General features: G+C 35.2%; 1 protein-coding gene and 1 long non-coding RNA gene across 2 annotated transcripts; both read right to left on the minus strand.

Annotated features, from left to right (window-relative positions):
- Nucleotides 1–492: 492 nt before the first annotated feature.
- LOC106763390 lies at nt 493–1,395 on the minus strand. Its single transcript, XM_014647588.1, has one exon. It carries the CDS (start codon nt 1,393–1,395, stop codon nt 493–495), a length of 903 nt encoding a protein of 300 aa, XP_014503074.1.
- Nucleotides 1,396–10,862: 9,467 nt separating this feature from the next.
- On the minus strand, nt 10,863–13,274 carry LOC111241841. Its single transcript, XR_002668168.1, has 2 exons — nt 12,490–13,274; nt 10,863–12,275 (listed from the first exon to the last, which is right to left on the minus strand). It is a non-coding gene; the product is annotated as an uncharacterized LOC111241841 (long non-coding RNA).
- Nucleotides 13,275–16,138: the final 2,864 nt, after the last annotated feature.

Consider the following 16,138-nt stretch of genomic DNA (forward strand, 5'->3'; position numbering starts at 1 on the left):
AGTATTACCGTTTAAACAAGAATATGATTCTCAAGAATTGATTTGTGTGTTAAGAGAATGACTGAATCAAATTCCAGTAGAGCACAGGATCCCTTTATATAGATGTTGATCAGGCATCAATCCAAGAGATACCAGATTCTGATTAGTTACATTTCTTCATGAAATATTGTAAGTTTTCATGAATAACAACTCTTCATGAATAATTGTAATTCTTCATGAATGGTAACTCTTCATGAATGCTTGTAACTTTTCACGAATGATAACTCCTCATTAATAATTGTAACTCTTCATGAATGGTAACTTTTCATGAATAATTGTAACTCTTCAAGAATCTAAAAGTTGTCTCTAATACTCTTAAATTCCAACAAAAGTCTTGTATCAACCAGTGCAATTTGTTGCGCATAAAAGGGCTCGAAGTTGCCAAGGCAAGGGTAGAGTTAAGCATAAGTGTAAAGTTCCCTGAAATGAAACTCCCCATTGAGAATGGATCCCCTAAACACACGATTGAAGAGTCTTTTTTTCATTAGGAAAGAGTATCCTCGCAGCTATGATCATAGCTTTTATGAGCCTCTCAATCCTCTCCGACTTGTTAATTTCTTCCCCGTTGAGCTCTTCATCTTGCAACCCTAATGCCCAGAGACTTTCTTTCAGATACTCCCTCCGCCAATTACTGTACACGTTCAAGCATTCCTCCTCAAATCCATCTGACACCATCTTCTCTACACTTTCACAAAGCTTGCTGATCATTCCTGANGACAATGAATCCACCACCATGTTGTCGTCGCCATGCAATTCTGGCACTGAACTCTGCTCCTCACTAAGAACACTAGCTTTAAGGTATTTGTCTACATGCATGGAAATTGCTCTGATAACGCTCCNATTCTCCTTCTTAAGAGCCTCTATACAACCCATGAAGCATTCCTTANTACTATAAATGTTTTCTGGAGGAGCACCACCAGCACCACCCTCTTGAGGTGAAACTACTGGAGAACCACTCTGCCTTGTTCCTCTTGAAGGCCAGACCATATCAATGACAGGGTGTGGTTGTGAACTAGCCATAATTATTTGGGTTGAATCCACTTGAGTAACACTATTACTGGTTCCTTGTGGTTGTGAANGAGAACCAATTTCAAGCACTACATGATCTTGGTGTTGAAGTCCATGATACCGACTTCTTGGTTGAAGATCCAAATTGGAACGAAGAAGGATGAGGGAATAACTGAAAGCTCCTCCAACAGTGCCTAACCACGGTTTTATTTTCATGAGTTGTACGGTCAGAAGTCCACAAAAGAAATACAGGAGATCAACCTCAAATCCTGACTGACTCAGCCTAGACAAGCCTAGAGACATGATAGCAAAAGCAACACAAGAAAGCATTCTGCTTTCTGTAGGCATCTGCTTTCTGTTTCAGATCTTTATCAAGGAAAAAGGAGTATACAGAAGTGATAAGCAAAACAGAAAATACTGTGTGAGCTTCCAAACAGCGAGAGTTGGAGTATTCCCATGTCTTTTCAAACAAGGTGGAAAGGGAGATTAAAGAAGTAACTTCCACCAGGTCCAATTTCCAAATAAATTATTGAAAGAGGAGCTCAAAGCATAACAGACAAGTCCAACAATAGATGAAGCAAAACATACAGATCTCTATACCTTTGGCTGATGTAGCCAACTCCTAATTTTGATGAGCATGAGCACTGTGTTGTTTNTTAAGCAAGGTTTGCTGTCAAGAACAAAACCACTTTTCTTTTCTTTTGGATGAGAAGTTTGATCCCTTTGTTTTATTTTATTTTATTTTTCTTTGTAGAAATATAAAAGGAAGGTAGTGGGAAAGTTCCGTAAGTCTTCTACGTGTTGACGTAAAACTGGGTAGTTCTTTTGTAAGCAATGCTAGTTGAAATATTCTCCTGATGCCATCAGAAAAACAATAAAATACTGAAAATGCATCAAACACAAATTCAATTAATTCGATATATCAATAATCACCTGCGAGAAGATTTCCTGTTATTGTTAAACGTGTCAAATAATTTAGGCTGTGCAAATATAAATCATATAAATAAAAACCGAAGAGTATAACTTNGATGGGGATTTAAGCTATGTAAATATAAAACAGAGAAGTAAAATAATNATGTAGTTTTAAGCATAAATGTATACTGTTAGTGTTCGCTCGAGATAACGATGAAACATGATTTTTAATTATATATAGGTTCCTAACAATGACAATAAGAAATATAAGACTGAAAAAAACACCTTTATTAAAACAGATATACATTACGGATTGTTAAGAAAGTTACAGTGAACAACTTTAAACGTTGAAGACTTCTCGATAGTTTAAACTTCNCTTAAATGTTCAAAATTAGTACATATATATTCCAACAACACAAAAATAAAAATTTTGTATTATAAATCATCGCTTGGGTGTCTGTTACTTGTGTTTCAGAAACAGATTCTTATTCTTCATCAAAACAAACANATTGCGGACTCGATCTTGGACGTCAAACATTCCATACTTAATATAATAATAACTGTGTTTGCCAAGAAAATTCTTCAACCTTCCGATGAAGTTTCCATATCTTGTCTTTCATTAACCCAACCGCAACACCAGTCTCTGATTCACTGAAATCAATTTCAGAAAGTTTACAATCTTATTCCACGAGCTTTTCAGATAGAGTTCGAGGCTTTGCTGGAACTTTGTTGTTATTTTTCGGAGCCAATCATGACTAAAAATAGGAACCAATCCATAGAATTTTACCTCTAGTTCTATGAAACTCAGATTGTTCATGACGAAAACATATCCCAGAGAAAGGTTATGGTAATTTTTGGACTCCATTTCCAAAATTCTCTCTATTAGTAGTAGATGCTTCTTAGGCGAATCTCTATGCTTTTATGCAATCCTTTCTCTTTTGGTTTTATGGCATTTATCATGTGAGAGTAATCTTCTTTCAGTAGTTAGGGAAAACGAGAGCCAAGGAGAAAGAGAAAAATGAAAATATTATATCAGAAGAGTGTAGTTACTGATACGAGAAACGCTAAATATATAGATCAGAGAAAGAACATGAGTTAGCCTAAGCATGCCCATACATGTGACCATGCACACATAAAACGGTGTGCTTAACACGCCCCCCTTAAACTCATTGGGGTTTAGGAAGACTAAACGAGTTTACATCGAAAATGAGAAAAGGCAAAGCCAGAAACTGGAGCTGAGCTTGTGATACGAGGCACGAGGTGCCCGCTTAAGGCCATAGTTGGCTTTATGAAGTCTGCAAACTAGATTTGGAGTTATCATAAATATTTGAGGTTGATTCATGTACATGACTTCGTTGAGATCACTGAGTAAAAAAGTTATGTTTATGTCCAATTGATGCACTTGCCATTTGAGAGAAACCACAAGAGAGATAGAACGACTCTAATTGTAGCTGGTTTCACAACCGAGATGAATGTTAAAATAATAATTAACATCATAAACATTAATAAATGATCAACAATATTGAATGACAAAAGAATTTCAAATTTAGATAACAATTCACAATATTAGATTGTCCAACAAAAAATGTTAATGAATAGTTATATTAGTAAATTACTATTTTGATATATGAATTGTAATGTTAAAAATAATTTTGAGTTTTATGTGATTTGGTATATTTAAGTATAATTTTACTTGTTTACCTTGACATATATTTTTCAAAATAATTTATCATTATTATTGCTTAAATTAAACTCTTAGACATAATTGTGATTTTAGATATTGGTTTAAAAGTTTTAAATTTCATATGACATTACTAAAAAGAATTAAAGAAAATATAAAATAAATATTATAATATTATGGAATGTGTTTTTTTTATCGTAAATATATATTTTAAACCTTCGAATTATTAAATACAATATTTATATGGAATTCTATATAAATGTGATTAGTGTAATTATTTATTAGGTAATATTAGTTTAAATTTTACGTACTAAAGTATGAAAAGTACTTAATAATGATATCTCTATTATAACTTAATATAAATATGTTTTATTATAATAGATAATAGATATTAGTTTAATTTTTACATAATAGATGATAATTTATTAACAAAATAATTTCAAAAATATGTAAAAACAATATAAATATAAATAAAAAATTAATTTAAAAATAAATAAATAAATAAATAGGTAAAATAAATTTTATACACATACAACTAGAGATGGCAAAAAAATCTGCGAGTATGGGTATCTGTGGGTAAAACCCACGGCGGGTAGTTACTATTCGCAGATATTTACTACCTGCAGGTAACAGATAGCGGGAATTTTAATACCAACTTCTAAACGGGTCGGGTACGGGTAGTATACTACCCGACCCATGGGTACCCGTTACCTGCAAAAAATAATAAAAAAATTAATTTATATATTTTTATTTAAATTTAATTAAAAATAAAATAAAATAATATTTTATTAGGTTAAATTTAATTAAAATTAAATTTTAATTTATATTTAATTTAATTTATATTATATTATATATATAATTTTTGTAATTTTATTTAAATTTTATTTTAAAATGTATATTTTTTTTTGCGGGTATCTACTGGTTTTAAAATACCTGCGAGTATTTTTTAAATGGGTACCCGACAGGTAGCGGGTCTAGTGACAGATACATTTTTATCTGACGGGTCGGGTTGTAGGTAGGCACTATCCGTGTCCGACCTGACCCATTGTCATCCCTACATACAACTACAAAATTAATATAAATAAAAAAAATGGATAGAAAGTAAAACAATTCTTATGCATATGACAAGAAAATAAATATAAATAAAAAATTATAAAATAAAACAAACGAATAAAAAATAAAATAGCTTTTTATGCATCCGTGACACCAAAATAAATATAAATAAAAAAATTAAAAGTGTCAAACAATTAAAAAACTATGGTTCCTTATTTTCGTACCTTTTTCCCAGTTGCATTCCTGTTTTATTTTTTTTTTCCAATTTGATCCTTAATAGTGTATAATTGACTCAATTGAGTCATCGCCGTTAAATTAAGTTAACCTCGTCAAGTGTTTCCTGAGCTGTGAGTGTGACGTGGTTAGTATTAAAAACGTGGCTTGCATGAGAGTGTGTACAATGGATTTTATTAATGACGTGGCAGTTTGCAAATAATCAATTTAAAAATTGGGGGTTTTCTGAAACATTTTTAAATTAAGGTTCATAAATTACATTTGCGTTTTGAAAATGGGAAGAGATTGTGAAGCGGAGTGAATCGCAAGCAGTCAAAGTCCATAGTGAGGAGGGAAATTAGGGCATTTGAGCTTTGTCATTTGTTTAAGGGTTGCATTTTGGAGGTTCAAGGTGAATCGCGAAGACCAAAAACGTTTATCGCAAGCGGTGGTGTGGTCGATCTTCGTTCCAGGTTAGTATACGTTCTATACATAGACATTATAGATGTAGAATATTCTTCATTATCCTATCTGTCATGGAGGTTGATATAGTGGTTGTGATTCACCATGGGGGGAAATTGGTCAACGAAGGGTGCCTAGAGTATGTAGGGGAAAGTGATACTATGTTTTTTGACCTTGACAAGTGGAGTTACTTTGTAGTATTGAGTGTAGTTAAAGCACTTGGGTATAATGGATTTAAGGAATTATGGTATTTTGTCGGATGTGGTCCTGTTTTAGATAATAAGCTAGAACCTTTGAGTGATGACGTAGGAGCCATGCATATGGTGAATTTAGCTAAGTTAAATGGACAGGTTCATTTGTATGTTGTGCACCTTGTGTCTGAACCTGATGTCATTCACATGATTAAATATAATGTTGATGAAGGAGGTGAGGATGTTGAACTTGAGATGCATGAGAGTGATGAAGGGGGTGAGGATGTTCAACCTGAGATTCATGAGGGTGATGAAGGAGGTGAGGATGTTGAACCTCAGATGCATGAGGGTGATGAAGGAGGTCAAGATGTTGAACCTCAGATGCATGAGGGTGATGAAGGAGNGATGTTGAACCTCAGATGCATGAGGGTGATGAAGGAGGTCAAGATGTTGAACCTCAGATGCATGAGGGTGATGAAGGAGCTGAGGATTTAGAACCTGAGGGCGTAGGACAAGTTGAGAGGACAAATCCTATTGATGTTGTGGATACAATAGTAGTTGATGTAGCACATGATGAAAGGACAAAAGCAAATGATGTTGTCGAGGGTAACATAGAAGTAGAAGTTCGTGAATGGTGTTCATCAGATGATGATACTGGTGAGGTTAGTGGTATGGGAGTTGATATTAGAGATAAAATAAGTAGGAAATGGAACATAGCTATATCTAAAAATATGGCTTACAGGGCGAAAGCGTATGCTTCAAACGAAGTGGAAGGGTCCTTCACAATGCAATATCTTAGACTTTATGATTACGCTCATGAGTTATTAGCAAGAAACCTAGGGTCCACTGTCAAGGTTGCAGTTGAAGAAAATGATGGAAAACAAATATTTTTGAGGTTCTATGCATGTTTCAAGGCATGCAAAGATAGCTTTGTCTTATGCAGGCCAATCATTGGCCTTGATGAAGCCTTTTTAAAAGGTAGATACCGTGGAGAGCTGTAAATTGCTGTTGCTCGAGATGCAAATGATCAAATGATGCCACTCGCATATGCCATAGTTGAGATTAAGAATGAAGACACTTGGTCATGGTTTATGGAGCTACTCATTGAAGACCTAGGTGGAACTTAGGTGTGTTCTTCACTGACATTGATATCTTATCAACAAAAGGTATGTTTTTAGTATTTTATCATGTTATTTTGAGGTTGTTCAAATAAAGATCACGTTATAATGCATTCCCATTGACAGGGACTGTTACCAGTTGTGCAAAATATCTTATCTGGAGTAGCTCACAGATTTTGTGTAAGGCAATTGTATGCCAATTTCAGAAAAAAAGTTCCCAGGAAAGAACCTCAAGAAGCTTATGTGGAGGGCAACAACAGCAACCCACCCACAGAAATGGGAGAGTGAGATGAGAAGTATCCGAGATGTCAATGAAGAAGCGTTTCGGCACTTGATAGCTATTCCTCCAAGGTGTGATAGTCTTTACTTTAAATTTGTTTGACTTTGTCATTATTTAAGATATTGATTATATGGCTTACATGTGCAATAAAGGTTTTGGTCCAGATCAAGGTTCACAAGCACAACTCAATGTGATACCTTAGTAAATAACATGTCAGAAGCCTTTAACAGTGTTTTGGTTCACATGAGGACAAAACCTATTATTACAATGTTGGAGGAGATTAGACTTTACATGATGAAAAGATGGGCCACTAATAGGACTAGGGTAAGCTCATTTAAGTCAAGAATTTGTCCAAAAATACTAAGTAGACTACAAAAGGAGGCTCAACTAACAAAGTACTGGATTCCAAAGTATTTACATATTTTTATTTTTTGAATAGTTGCTGGTTAAGATTACTAATGTTGCCTAATGTTTCCTAATGTTACACAGCTGGTCTGCTCTTAAGATATTTGAAGTAAGACATGTGTCCCAAAGTGGGGAGAAGTTTGAGGTCAACATTGAAGAATACTCATGCTCCTGCAGAAAATGGAGAATAAGTGGAATACCTTGGCTCAAGCTTTAGCAGCAATGAGGTTTCTAAACCTAGATGCAGAGGAGTACATACTTGTATGCTTTCTCACTTTAACCTATGAAGAGCAGTACACATCTATTATATATCCTATCAATGGAAAAAACATGTGGGAGGTAACCCAATATCCAGACATCATGCCACCATCAAGAAGAAAGTTGCCTGGACGTCCTAAGAAGAAAAAGAGGTTAAAGCAGTGGGAGTTAAAGAAAGATTGCACAAGAATGACCAAAGGTGGATTGGTTAAGAGATGTAGCAAGTGCAGAGAAGTAGGTCACAACAAAAAAAGATGTCCCAACAGCAACGAAGAACCTGTTGTGCAGGCAGAAAGAGAAGAACCCACTTCTTTGGGTCAGGGTGCAGCACGTGCAGAAGAACCAAATAATTGATCTTATAGTGTTTTAGGTTTTTTGAAATGAAATGTAATACATAGATCTTTGATGTCAGACTTCTATATAATATTGGTCTTTTAGAATCTTTTAGAATCTATGTTTTATATTTCAGACTTCTATATAAGAATCTATGTTTTATATGTCAGACTTCTATATATTGGTATTTGGAGAAACAATGTTTTGCAATTATAATACAATAGTGGTATTTCAATGCCATAGTATTTGTCTTCGCTGATTTTATTTTATGCATAGTATTTCTTTGCAATTGAGTTACAAATGTATTGCGTTATATAGGAAGCAATGTCTACATGATTTATCTTCTGAGTTACAAATACTTCTATATATAGTATTTCTCTGCATAGTATTTTTTCTTTTGGACTTTAGTTATTTGTATATACAAATATCCTCTGTGGCATGTTCATGGAATTTTCATGCAGGACTGAAAATCACAGCTGGACCTAAGTTAGGCAAATCTGACAGCACTAATGCCCGCTATCAGGATTTTTAAACTTGTATGTTGTATACTATACTAATTACAAGATGCAAACTAATGTAAATGGATACGAAATGCAGATGGGATGGTTGAAGCAAGTCTTTAATATTGAGATAGTACAAAAAATGCAATGCCCAAAGTAAACAACACTGATATTTCAAAATCACATATTAAAGTTGAAGTTGGCAGCAACTAGCGTGACAACATCCTAGTCTAGACTGTCAATGCAATATTTATATAAACTGTCAATGCAATATTTATAAACAAGCTAAATAAGATGCTACTAATACAATGAACATCTAATTGAACCAAAGAACTTGCAAAACGAAAAATATCAATTTGGGTAAAATGCTAAAACAACCTATATATGAGCTTTTAAAGAACTGCCAAAACAAATTTCACTGCAAAAGATCATTTCATTAACCCTTCAACATCTTAACTTCATTAAACAAGTGCAACTAACAAAAAAGAAAATTACAACTTCATTACATTAAACAACTGCAACTACACATAAACAGAGATCATCATGCCCTTTCCAACAACATTGCAATTACAATGATGTTCATTACACATAAAAAACTGACAACATGGACCAAAATTTTTGTGCACCTTTCAACACCCATCACGGCTTTCTACACAGCTACAAACTTTTCCTCCACCTTTCGTCCAACTATCTTGTTATCACTTTCATTTTCAAAATTCTTCACCAACCTCTGATCATTTGCTTCCAATACCTCGCAACTAACACTTTCGTCATGACCTCAATCAGCTAACCATTTGAAGTAGTTGCATCCAATAGTTTCAGATCCAAGCTTATACCTAGGGCAACCCCAGAATTGTCTCCCTCGATTCTTAGTGGTTTTTGCACTCCTCAGCACACACTTCTCTCCACAATGGCAACTCAGTGAAGCCTCCTTCCTGCTCCACCCACTATCTCCACGCGAGCTCACATAGCGAAATTGCTTTCAACACTTATTGCAAGTGCAAGACGAAGACGAATGCTGCATAGATATGGTTCGTTGCTTCTTGCAAAGCCTAAATGCGACTCACTTCTCTGTTCAGCAACCTTGAATTGCTTAGCGACACACTTCTCTCTTCACCAATATTCTGAAAAACGAACCCTAATTCCCAAATTAATAAAAACTTCTAAAAAGAAACCCCAATTTTTAAAATCTTTTTTTAAGAAACTGCCACGTACCTCAAAAATCCACTGTAGACGCTATGATGCAAGCTACGTTTTTATTACTAACCACGTCACACTCACAGCTTAGAAAAAACTTGACGGGATTAACTTGATTTAACAGCGATGGCTCAATTGAGTCAATTATACACTATTAAGGATCAAATTGGAAAAAAAAATAAAACAGGAATACAACTGTGAAAACGGCACAAAAATAGGGACCTTTGAAGGGTTTAATCAAAAACTAATTATTAGAACAATGGATCTTAACAAGAGTTCTTTCTGACAAATTTTTATTGAGTCATCAATATATTAAATTGTAGTTTCTTTATGTTTTATTTCCGTTTTTTTTTTCTAATTCTTTTTAATGTTATGGGAAGAATCAAATTCAAAAATGATTTATTCTTTTATGAATAAAATTATATAATATGGTATGTTCAATATATATATATATATATATATATATATATATATATATATATATATATATATATGGGTTTCTAAAAAAAAGTCCCTGTTAAAAAAATTAAGGGTAAATTCAAAGGTATTTTAATAATTTTAAAATTTAATTTAAAATAAAAAAATAAAAAGTATTTATTTATCATCTGATTGGTTCACGTATATGAGTAGTTATTACTTTTTATTAAATATTTTTTAAATGGTAGTTGTTTTTTAAAATAAAATAAAAGGTAGTTGTTTTTTAAAATAAAAAATAAAATAAAATACAAGTGGACTACTATTTACTTTTTTTTATTTTAAATTAAATTTTAAAATTATTAAAATACCTTTGATTTAAAGTTAGTTTTTTCAATAGAAATTTTTTTAACTTAAAACTTGATAAAATGTACCAACTAAAAAATAACAAACCATATATATATATATATATATATATATATATATATATATATATATATATATATATATATATATATATATATATATATATATATATATTCAACACCCAATTTCGTCTGGATAAATCAATAAATAATCACAACATTTTTTTTATCTTATTTATTTTATTCTAATTTTATTTTATGCTATTTTATTATTGTACTTTATTTTATTATATTGCGTTTTATGTTATTTACTTAATTTTATTTTTATTATTCTACTTTTACTTTTATATTCTTTTACTTTAATTTATTTGTCAAATGTTTTAAAAAAAAAAGAGAAAAAAAAACAAAAACAAAAAAAAAGGGAAAACAAAAATAACCAGGATCCAATTTGAGCCAACTTTCTTCTCATAGCGTTTCCCTTTTTATGCCATCACGTTATCTCCTATTCTAGTGCATAGTCTTCTGATGCGCCATGCATGCAACTACACTGTCCTAGCTAGCTCACCCGAAAGGGAAAATACAGCAAAGCAATAAAAAAATTCAGCAGAGCAGGGGTAGCTGGGTTGCAGGAAGCAACCATTTGACAGACACGCCATCTTCCCTTTTGGATGCGAATATTGGCTCAGTCATTGTTTTTTTTTAATGGGTTTAGCATGGAAGCATGAAAGATGGTGGAAGGGTTGCAGAGTGACTGTAGGCGCCTTGGAGAGAGGAGAAGAAACAAAAAAACGATCTTCAACTGATGGCACGCGTGATTCATCAGGGGGAGGGGACCATATGCTTTTCCCCCACCTCCTAGACTCGGACAGAAGGCAACGCTCTCTATTGACTCACGACTCTCAACTTACCTTCTCATCATCCCTCCATCTCGACACCCTCATCACACACAACATAGGACCTCATCCTCTCACCCAACCTCATCTTCTAACCCCAACACAATTTCCTATTAGACCATCTTTATCAACACTTACCACTACCAAACCAATACTCATTTTACTCACTTCATTACCAACAATAGAAACCGGACCACCTAGTGCACCACCTACGCCTATTCTTTGATCTTGGTTTTCAGTTTCTCTCAATTCCTCAGCACGCAACCCACCTTTGGCTAGCCACCACCTCCTTTGTCACAGATCACCAAGCTTCAAGAGGTAAGTATTGCCTTCCACAGCTATCATCATGGGTCTGTGAGTTTGTCTGTAGCATTTAATCTCTTGGTTTTCACTCGTTGAATACATCCATGCTGTGTTGTGTATGCTTATATATGATTGTTGTATATGATTGATATGTGATTTCATCACCCAATCTTCAACCACCCTCAATCAATCCCTTGTCGCTGCAATGCCCGTCCACCATACCTTCGACCCTTCAACATTACACCTCCACAGATTTCTCAATCAACACCCAAACAAGCCACAAAGATCACGAACAAAAGTCAATTTACAGCCCCAAAAACCCTTTTAGCTTGGTTGTAACACCCACACCAAGCCTCACCGTTCATAACCCAATCCTTCCTCCACCATTACCACGTCTTCCTAGCATCCATCAGGTCTCCCATCATCACCTTGCCAACCCAATTAAGACCTTAAGCATCACGACCACCGCAGACTCAACCCTTCCTTCATCTTCCACTACACCCTTTTCTTCCTTATTTCCAAGCATCAACAATAGTATAACGCAAACGAGACAAGACAACACCATATCCTTCATCTTGCTTCTCTCGGCTTGGTCCCAATCACCATTCTCTTCTCCTCCACCCCACACGCATAACACCATCATCCTCAACCTGCAAAAAGTTACAAAAATAAGAATCAACCACTCAACACCAATCTCCATTTTCATTCAATCCATAAAGAAGCACACGCAAAGACAGAGAACAAATTTTATCTCCATTCTTCTTCATAAAGCCCTGCGTCGCGACCAACCAGTGTGTCACCCCATTCACCTGCACAAACAAACAAAGACCAAATCGATATCCCAACTCCATTTCCCTCACCCACCTTGTTCTTCGACACACACACGCACAACATCACAAGCACAAAATCTGGAACTCTAAACCACTGTTAATCAACCCTATCCCCATCGGAATTCAAGTCGAAGTTGAAAGTTGAGAAAGAGAAACGACAGCTGCCCGGGAAGCGAACGGAGACGGTTTTCTCTCAGGCGAGAAACGAAAAAGGAGAAGGAAGGTGGCGGTGCGGTGATGTCGGCCCTGATCTTGGTAACATCTTCCGTCGCCGGCAACGGCGAGACTAGGGAAGGCGTAAGACGTAGCGGCCGTCGGAGGTAAGCGGCGACACATTTGAGGCGCACCCCCAACCATAGGTTGGTGGAGAGAGGGATGACGAATGGCCGGCGGTGGCTCCGGTGGGGTGTAGGATCGCCGGCGACGCCAAGGTTGGCCGGACGGGAGCGGTGGTTGTCGGATGGAGGTGGTAGCGTGCAAGCCCCAACCCTGGTTTGGTTCGACAGAGTGAGATGAATCTGGGAGCTTGGTTTGAGTGACTGAGAAATGAGAGAGACTGAGAGGACCCCTAAAGGGGTTTCTGAAGCTAGGGTTGGGCCTAGGTTTTTTTTATTTTTGTTTTTACTTTTAGTTTTTCTTAGGTTTTGATTAACTTCCCGCACCCCTGTTTTCGCTCTCATCACCTCCTTTCAAGCCCATTTCATTTTTTTTTCTGAAAAAGGGAAAAGGATTTAGGCACCCTTGTTTTTCATTTTTCCACCCCTTTACACTTGGGCCTTGGCCCAGTTTGGTTATTTTGTTTATTTTACTTAACTTGTTATTTAGTTTTCTTTGGTTTATTTTATCATTTAACTTTTCATTTTATTTTTATTTTTATTTAGAAATTTACTTATTTATTTTATTTATATTTTTATTTTATTTAGTTATTTACCTATTTATTTTATTTTCTCTATTTTTAAATAAATATTAAAAACAACAAAAATATTTTTAAAGGGTCCAGTGCATGTGTGATCGTACACATCGTCCTTGTGCTGGACACCTTTTCTTATTCTTTTATAAAAATACCAAAAATATATTTTAAGGGGTCTAGCACATGTGTGATCGCACGCATCGTCCTTGTGCTAGAAAACCCTTTTCTTTTCTATAAATCAAAATTAAAAAATATGTTTTCAAGGTTTAAGCACGTGTGCGATCGCACGCATCGTCCTCGTGTTAAGACCTTTTCTCTTTTTAATAAATTATCAAAAATGTTTCAAGGGTTTAAGCACGTGTGTGATCGCACGCATCGTCCTCGTGCTGAGACCTTTTCTCTCTTTATAAAAACATATATATTTTAAGGATTCTAGCGCATGTGTGATCGCACGCATCGTTCTTGCGCTAGAAGACCTTTTCTTTTTCTTTTTTGTTTTTTTTTTCTTTTCTTACATAAAAATTACAAAAATAATAAAACATCCTTTTACAGACAAACAATCAACCTTTCAGCCAGAACTACGTAACCCTGATTTCTCAGTCCAACTGAGAATACGTAGGAGCAAGGTCAATCCTTGTCGGGCACAAAAAACACAAAAAATATTTTATTTTCTTAGAGTTTTATTTTTAGGGGAAATTAAACATTTTGCAAACCACGTCAAATTCGCGTATTTAATTAAAGGTACTGCTTAGGGTAAGCGTTGTGGGGGTGTTAATACCTTCCCCACACGTAACCGACTCTCGAACCCAATCTTTGGTTTTCGTGGACCGTGCTTTATCATTTTATGGTTTTCCCGTAGTTTTCCAGAGTAAACTATGGTGGCGACTCCAAAATCTCTTTTTCCAGACTCGTTTTCTTTTTGGATCGTCGTCGTCTCTTCGCGATTTTCCGGTTGCGACAGATGGCGACTCCGCTGGGGATGCTAGAGAGTCGAGCCATTTAATTAGATGTGCGAATTCGGAGTGGTTTTGCTTTGTGTTTTTCTTTTCCCTTTTCTTTATCTATGCTTGATATTTGGAATAACTGCATGTGAATTATTGGATATTGTACCCTAGGGTAGGAAACATGTTTATATCTACCTGGGAATCTTCTGGTTGTTTTGCAGGTGAGGGTTTGGGTGCATTGCATTCTCCCTTCACACACACACACATATTATGCATCTATTGAGTGGGGCCCTATACCCGGGTCTGAGCATAACTTAGAATTAGAGTTGTGTAGCGGTGTCACTCTGGGATGTACTTCTTGTCTGGCTATCGTGAGAACTCCAGCTAGAATCTGTTCTCTTCACTTGTGTCTCCTCATCTAGTTGATTACTCGACTGTTGTGGAGATGCTTTGAAGGGGGCCATAGCTCTAGTGACCTTTGATCCTTAGGCTCAGGGAACTATCCTGGTGAGATTGCATATACTTGACCTTAAATCTAAAATTTTGAACCTTCACTAGGGCACAAGGGGAGATGTGTGCAGTCTTCTAACCCTCATTTTTGCTTAATAAAATCAAGCACCTTGTACATATCACTACATTCTTTTTCTTTCTTTCTTTGTTGCTCATGTTTTTATGGTCTTGTCAAATTTTGTGAGTTCTAGTCAAGAAATTATAAAGTCGTGATTACGGTAAAAGTGGAAGTTAACATGGGATTTTGAGTCAAAGGGCATTTGAGTTTAGACTTTTTCAAGAAAAGCGTACGTATCGAGGCCAAGGGGGGCAACATCGGTCACTTGAGGGATCTGGTGAAAGAAGGATAACCTTGAAAAAGGCATTCAAGAGAGAGTATGGGAATTTGTTAAGCCTGTTAGAGGTGGAGGTCCAAACATCGGCGATTACTACTTTAGCCCAGTACTATGATCCACCACTGAGGTGTTTCACTTTTCGGGATTTCCAATTAGTGCCAACAGTGGAAGAATTCGGCGATTACAGTTATTTAGACTTGTCTATTACCTTAGAGCGTCCGGTCTTTAGTTTGATCGTTCGATCTGTTTGTTTGTTTTTGACCGGACGGTTTTGTGGCTTGGCTTGCCATTCAGTCATTCTGTGTTGTTTTGTTTGTTGTCGATGCTTGAGTTAGCTATATATTGTAGTCAACTTTTGTTTTTGAACGGAAATACAATCTCGAAATATTCAGATCACTTACTATCTATGTTTTCTCTCTCGTTTTTTCTCTGGTTCTTTCTGGATTTTCTGGTTCTCAGTTTCACGCTCGAACTCAACAAAGATCTTCCCTCACCTTCAAGCGCCACATAAATGATTGAAAGAAGAGGTCAAAGCATAACAGACAAGTCCAACGATGGATGAAACAAAACACACAAATCTGCATATCTTTGGTTGCAGTTTGATGAGCATTATCACTCAAGCAAGTTTGTTTTCAAGAACAAATATGTTGAGTAAATTAATAACATTTCAATTATTGGTATTTGGTAATTTTTTATGAAAGATAGTGACCATGGTTGACTTGGATAAACACTTTATTTTGTTATTTAAATTTCAGTGGAATATTTCATAAATATAGATCACTACTTAAAAAAAAGAACAATTTGCTACCAAATTTTTTACAAAAGCTCTTCAATACAAAATAAGTTAAATCATTTTCGAGTTTCTATATTTCTTATTTGTTGGTCTCTCAAAATATTTTTGTCTTAATTGTTGATTAATTCCTGAATTTATGAGAAAATATGTTGAATTGCGTTTGTACACTGGTTAACTTTGTTTTAATGCTC

Source organism: Vigna radiata, chromosome 6 (assembly GCF_000741045.1).
Source record: "Vigna radiata var. radiata cultivar VC1973A chromosome 6, Vradiata_ver6, whole genome shotgun sequence".
Classification (NCBI taxonomy): domain Eukaryota; kingdom Viridiplantae; phylum Streptophyta; class Magnoliopsida; order Fabales; family Fabaceae; genus Vigna; species Vigna radiata.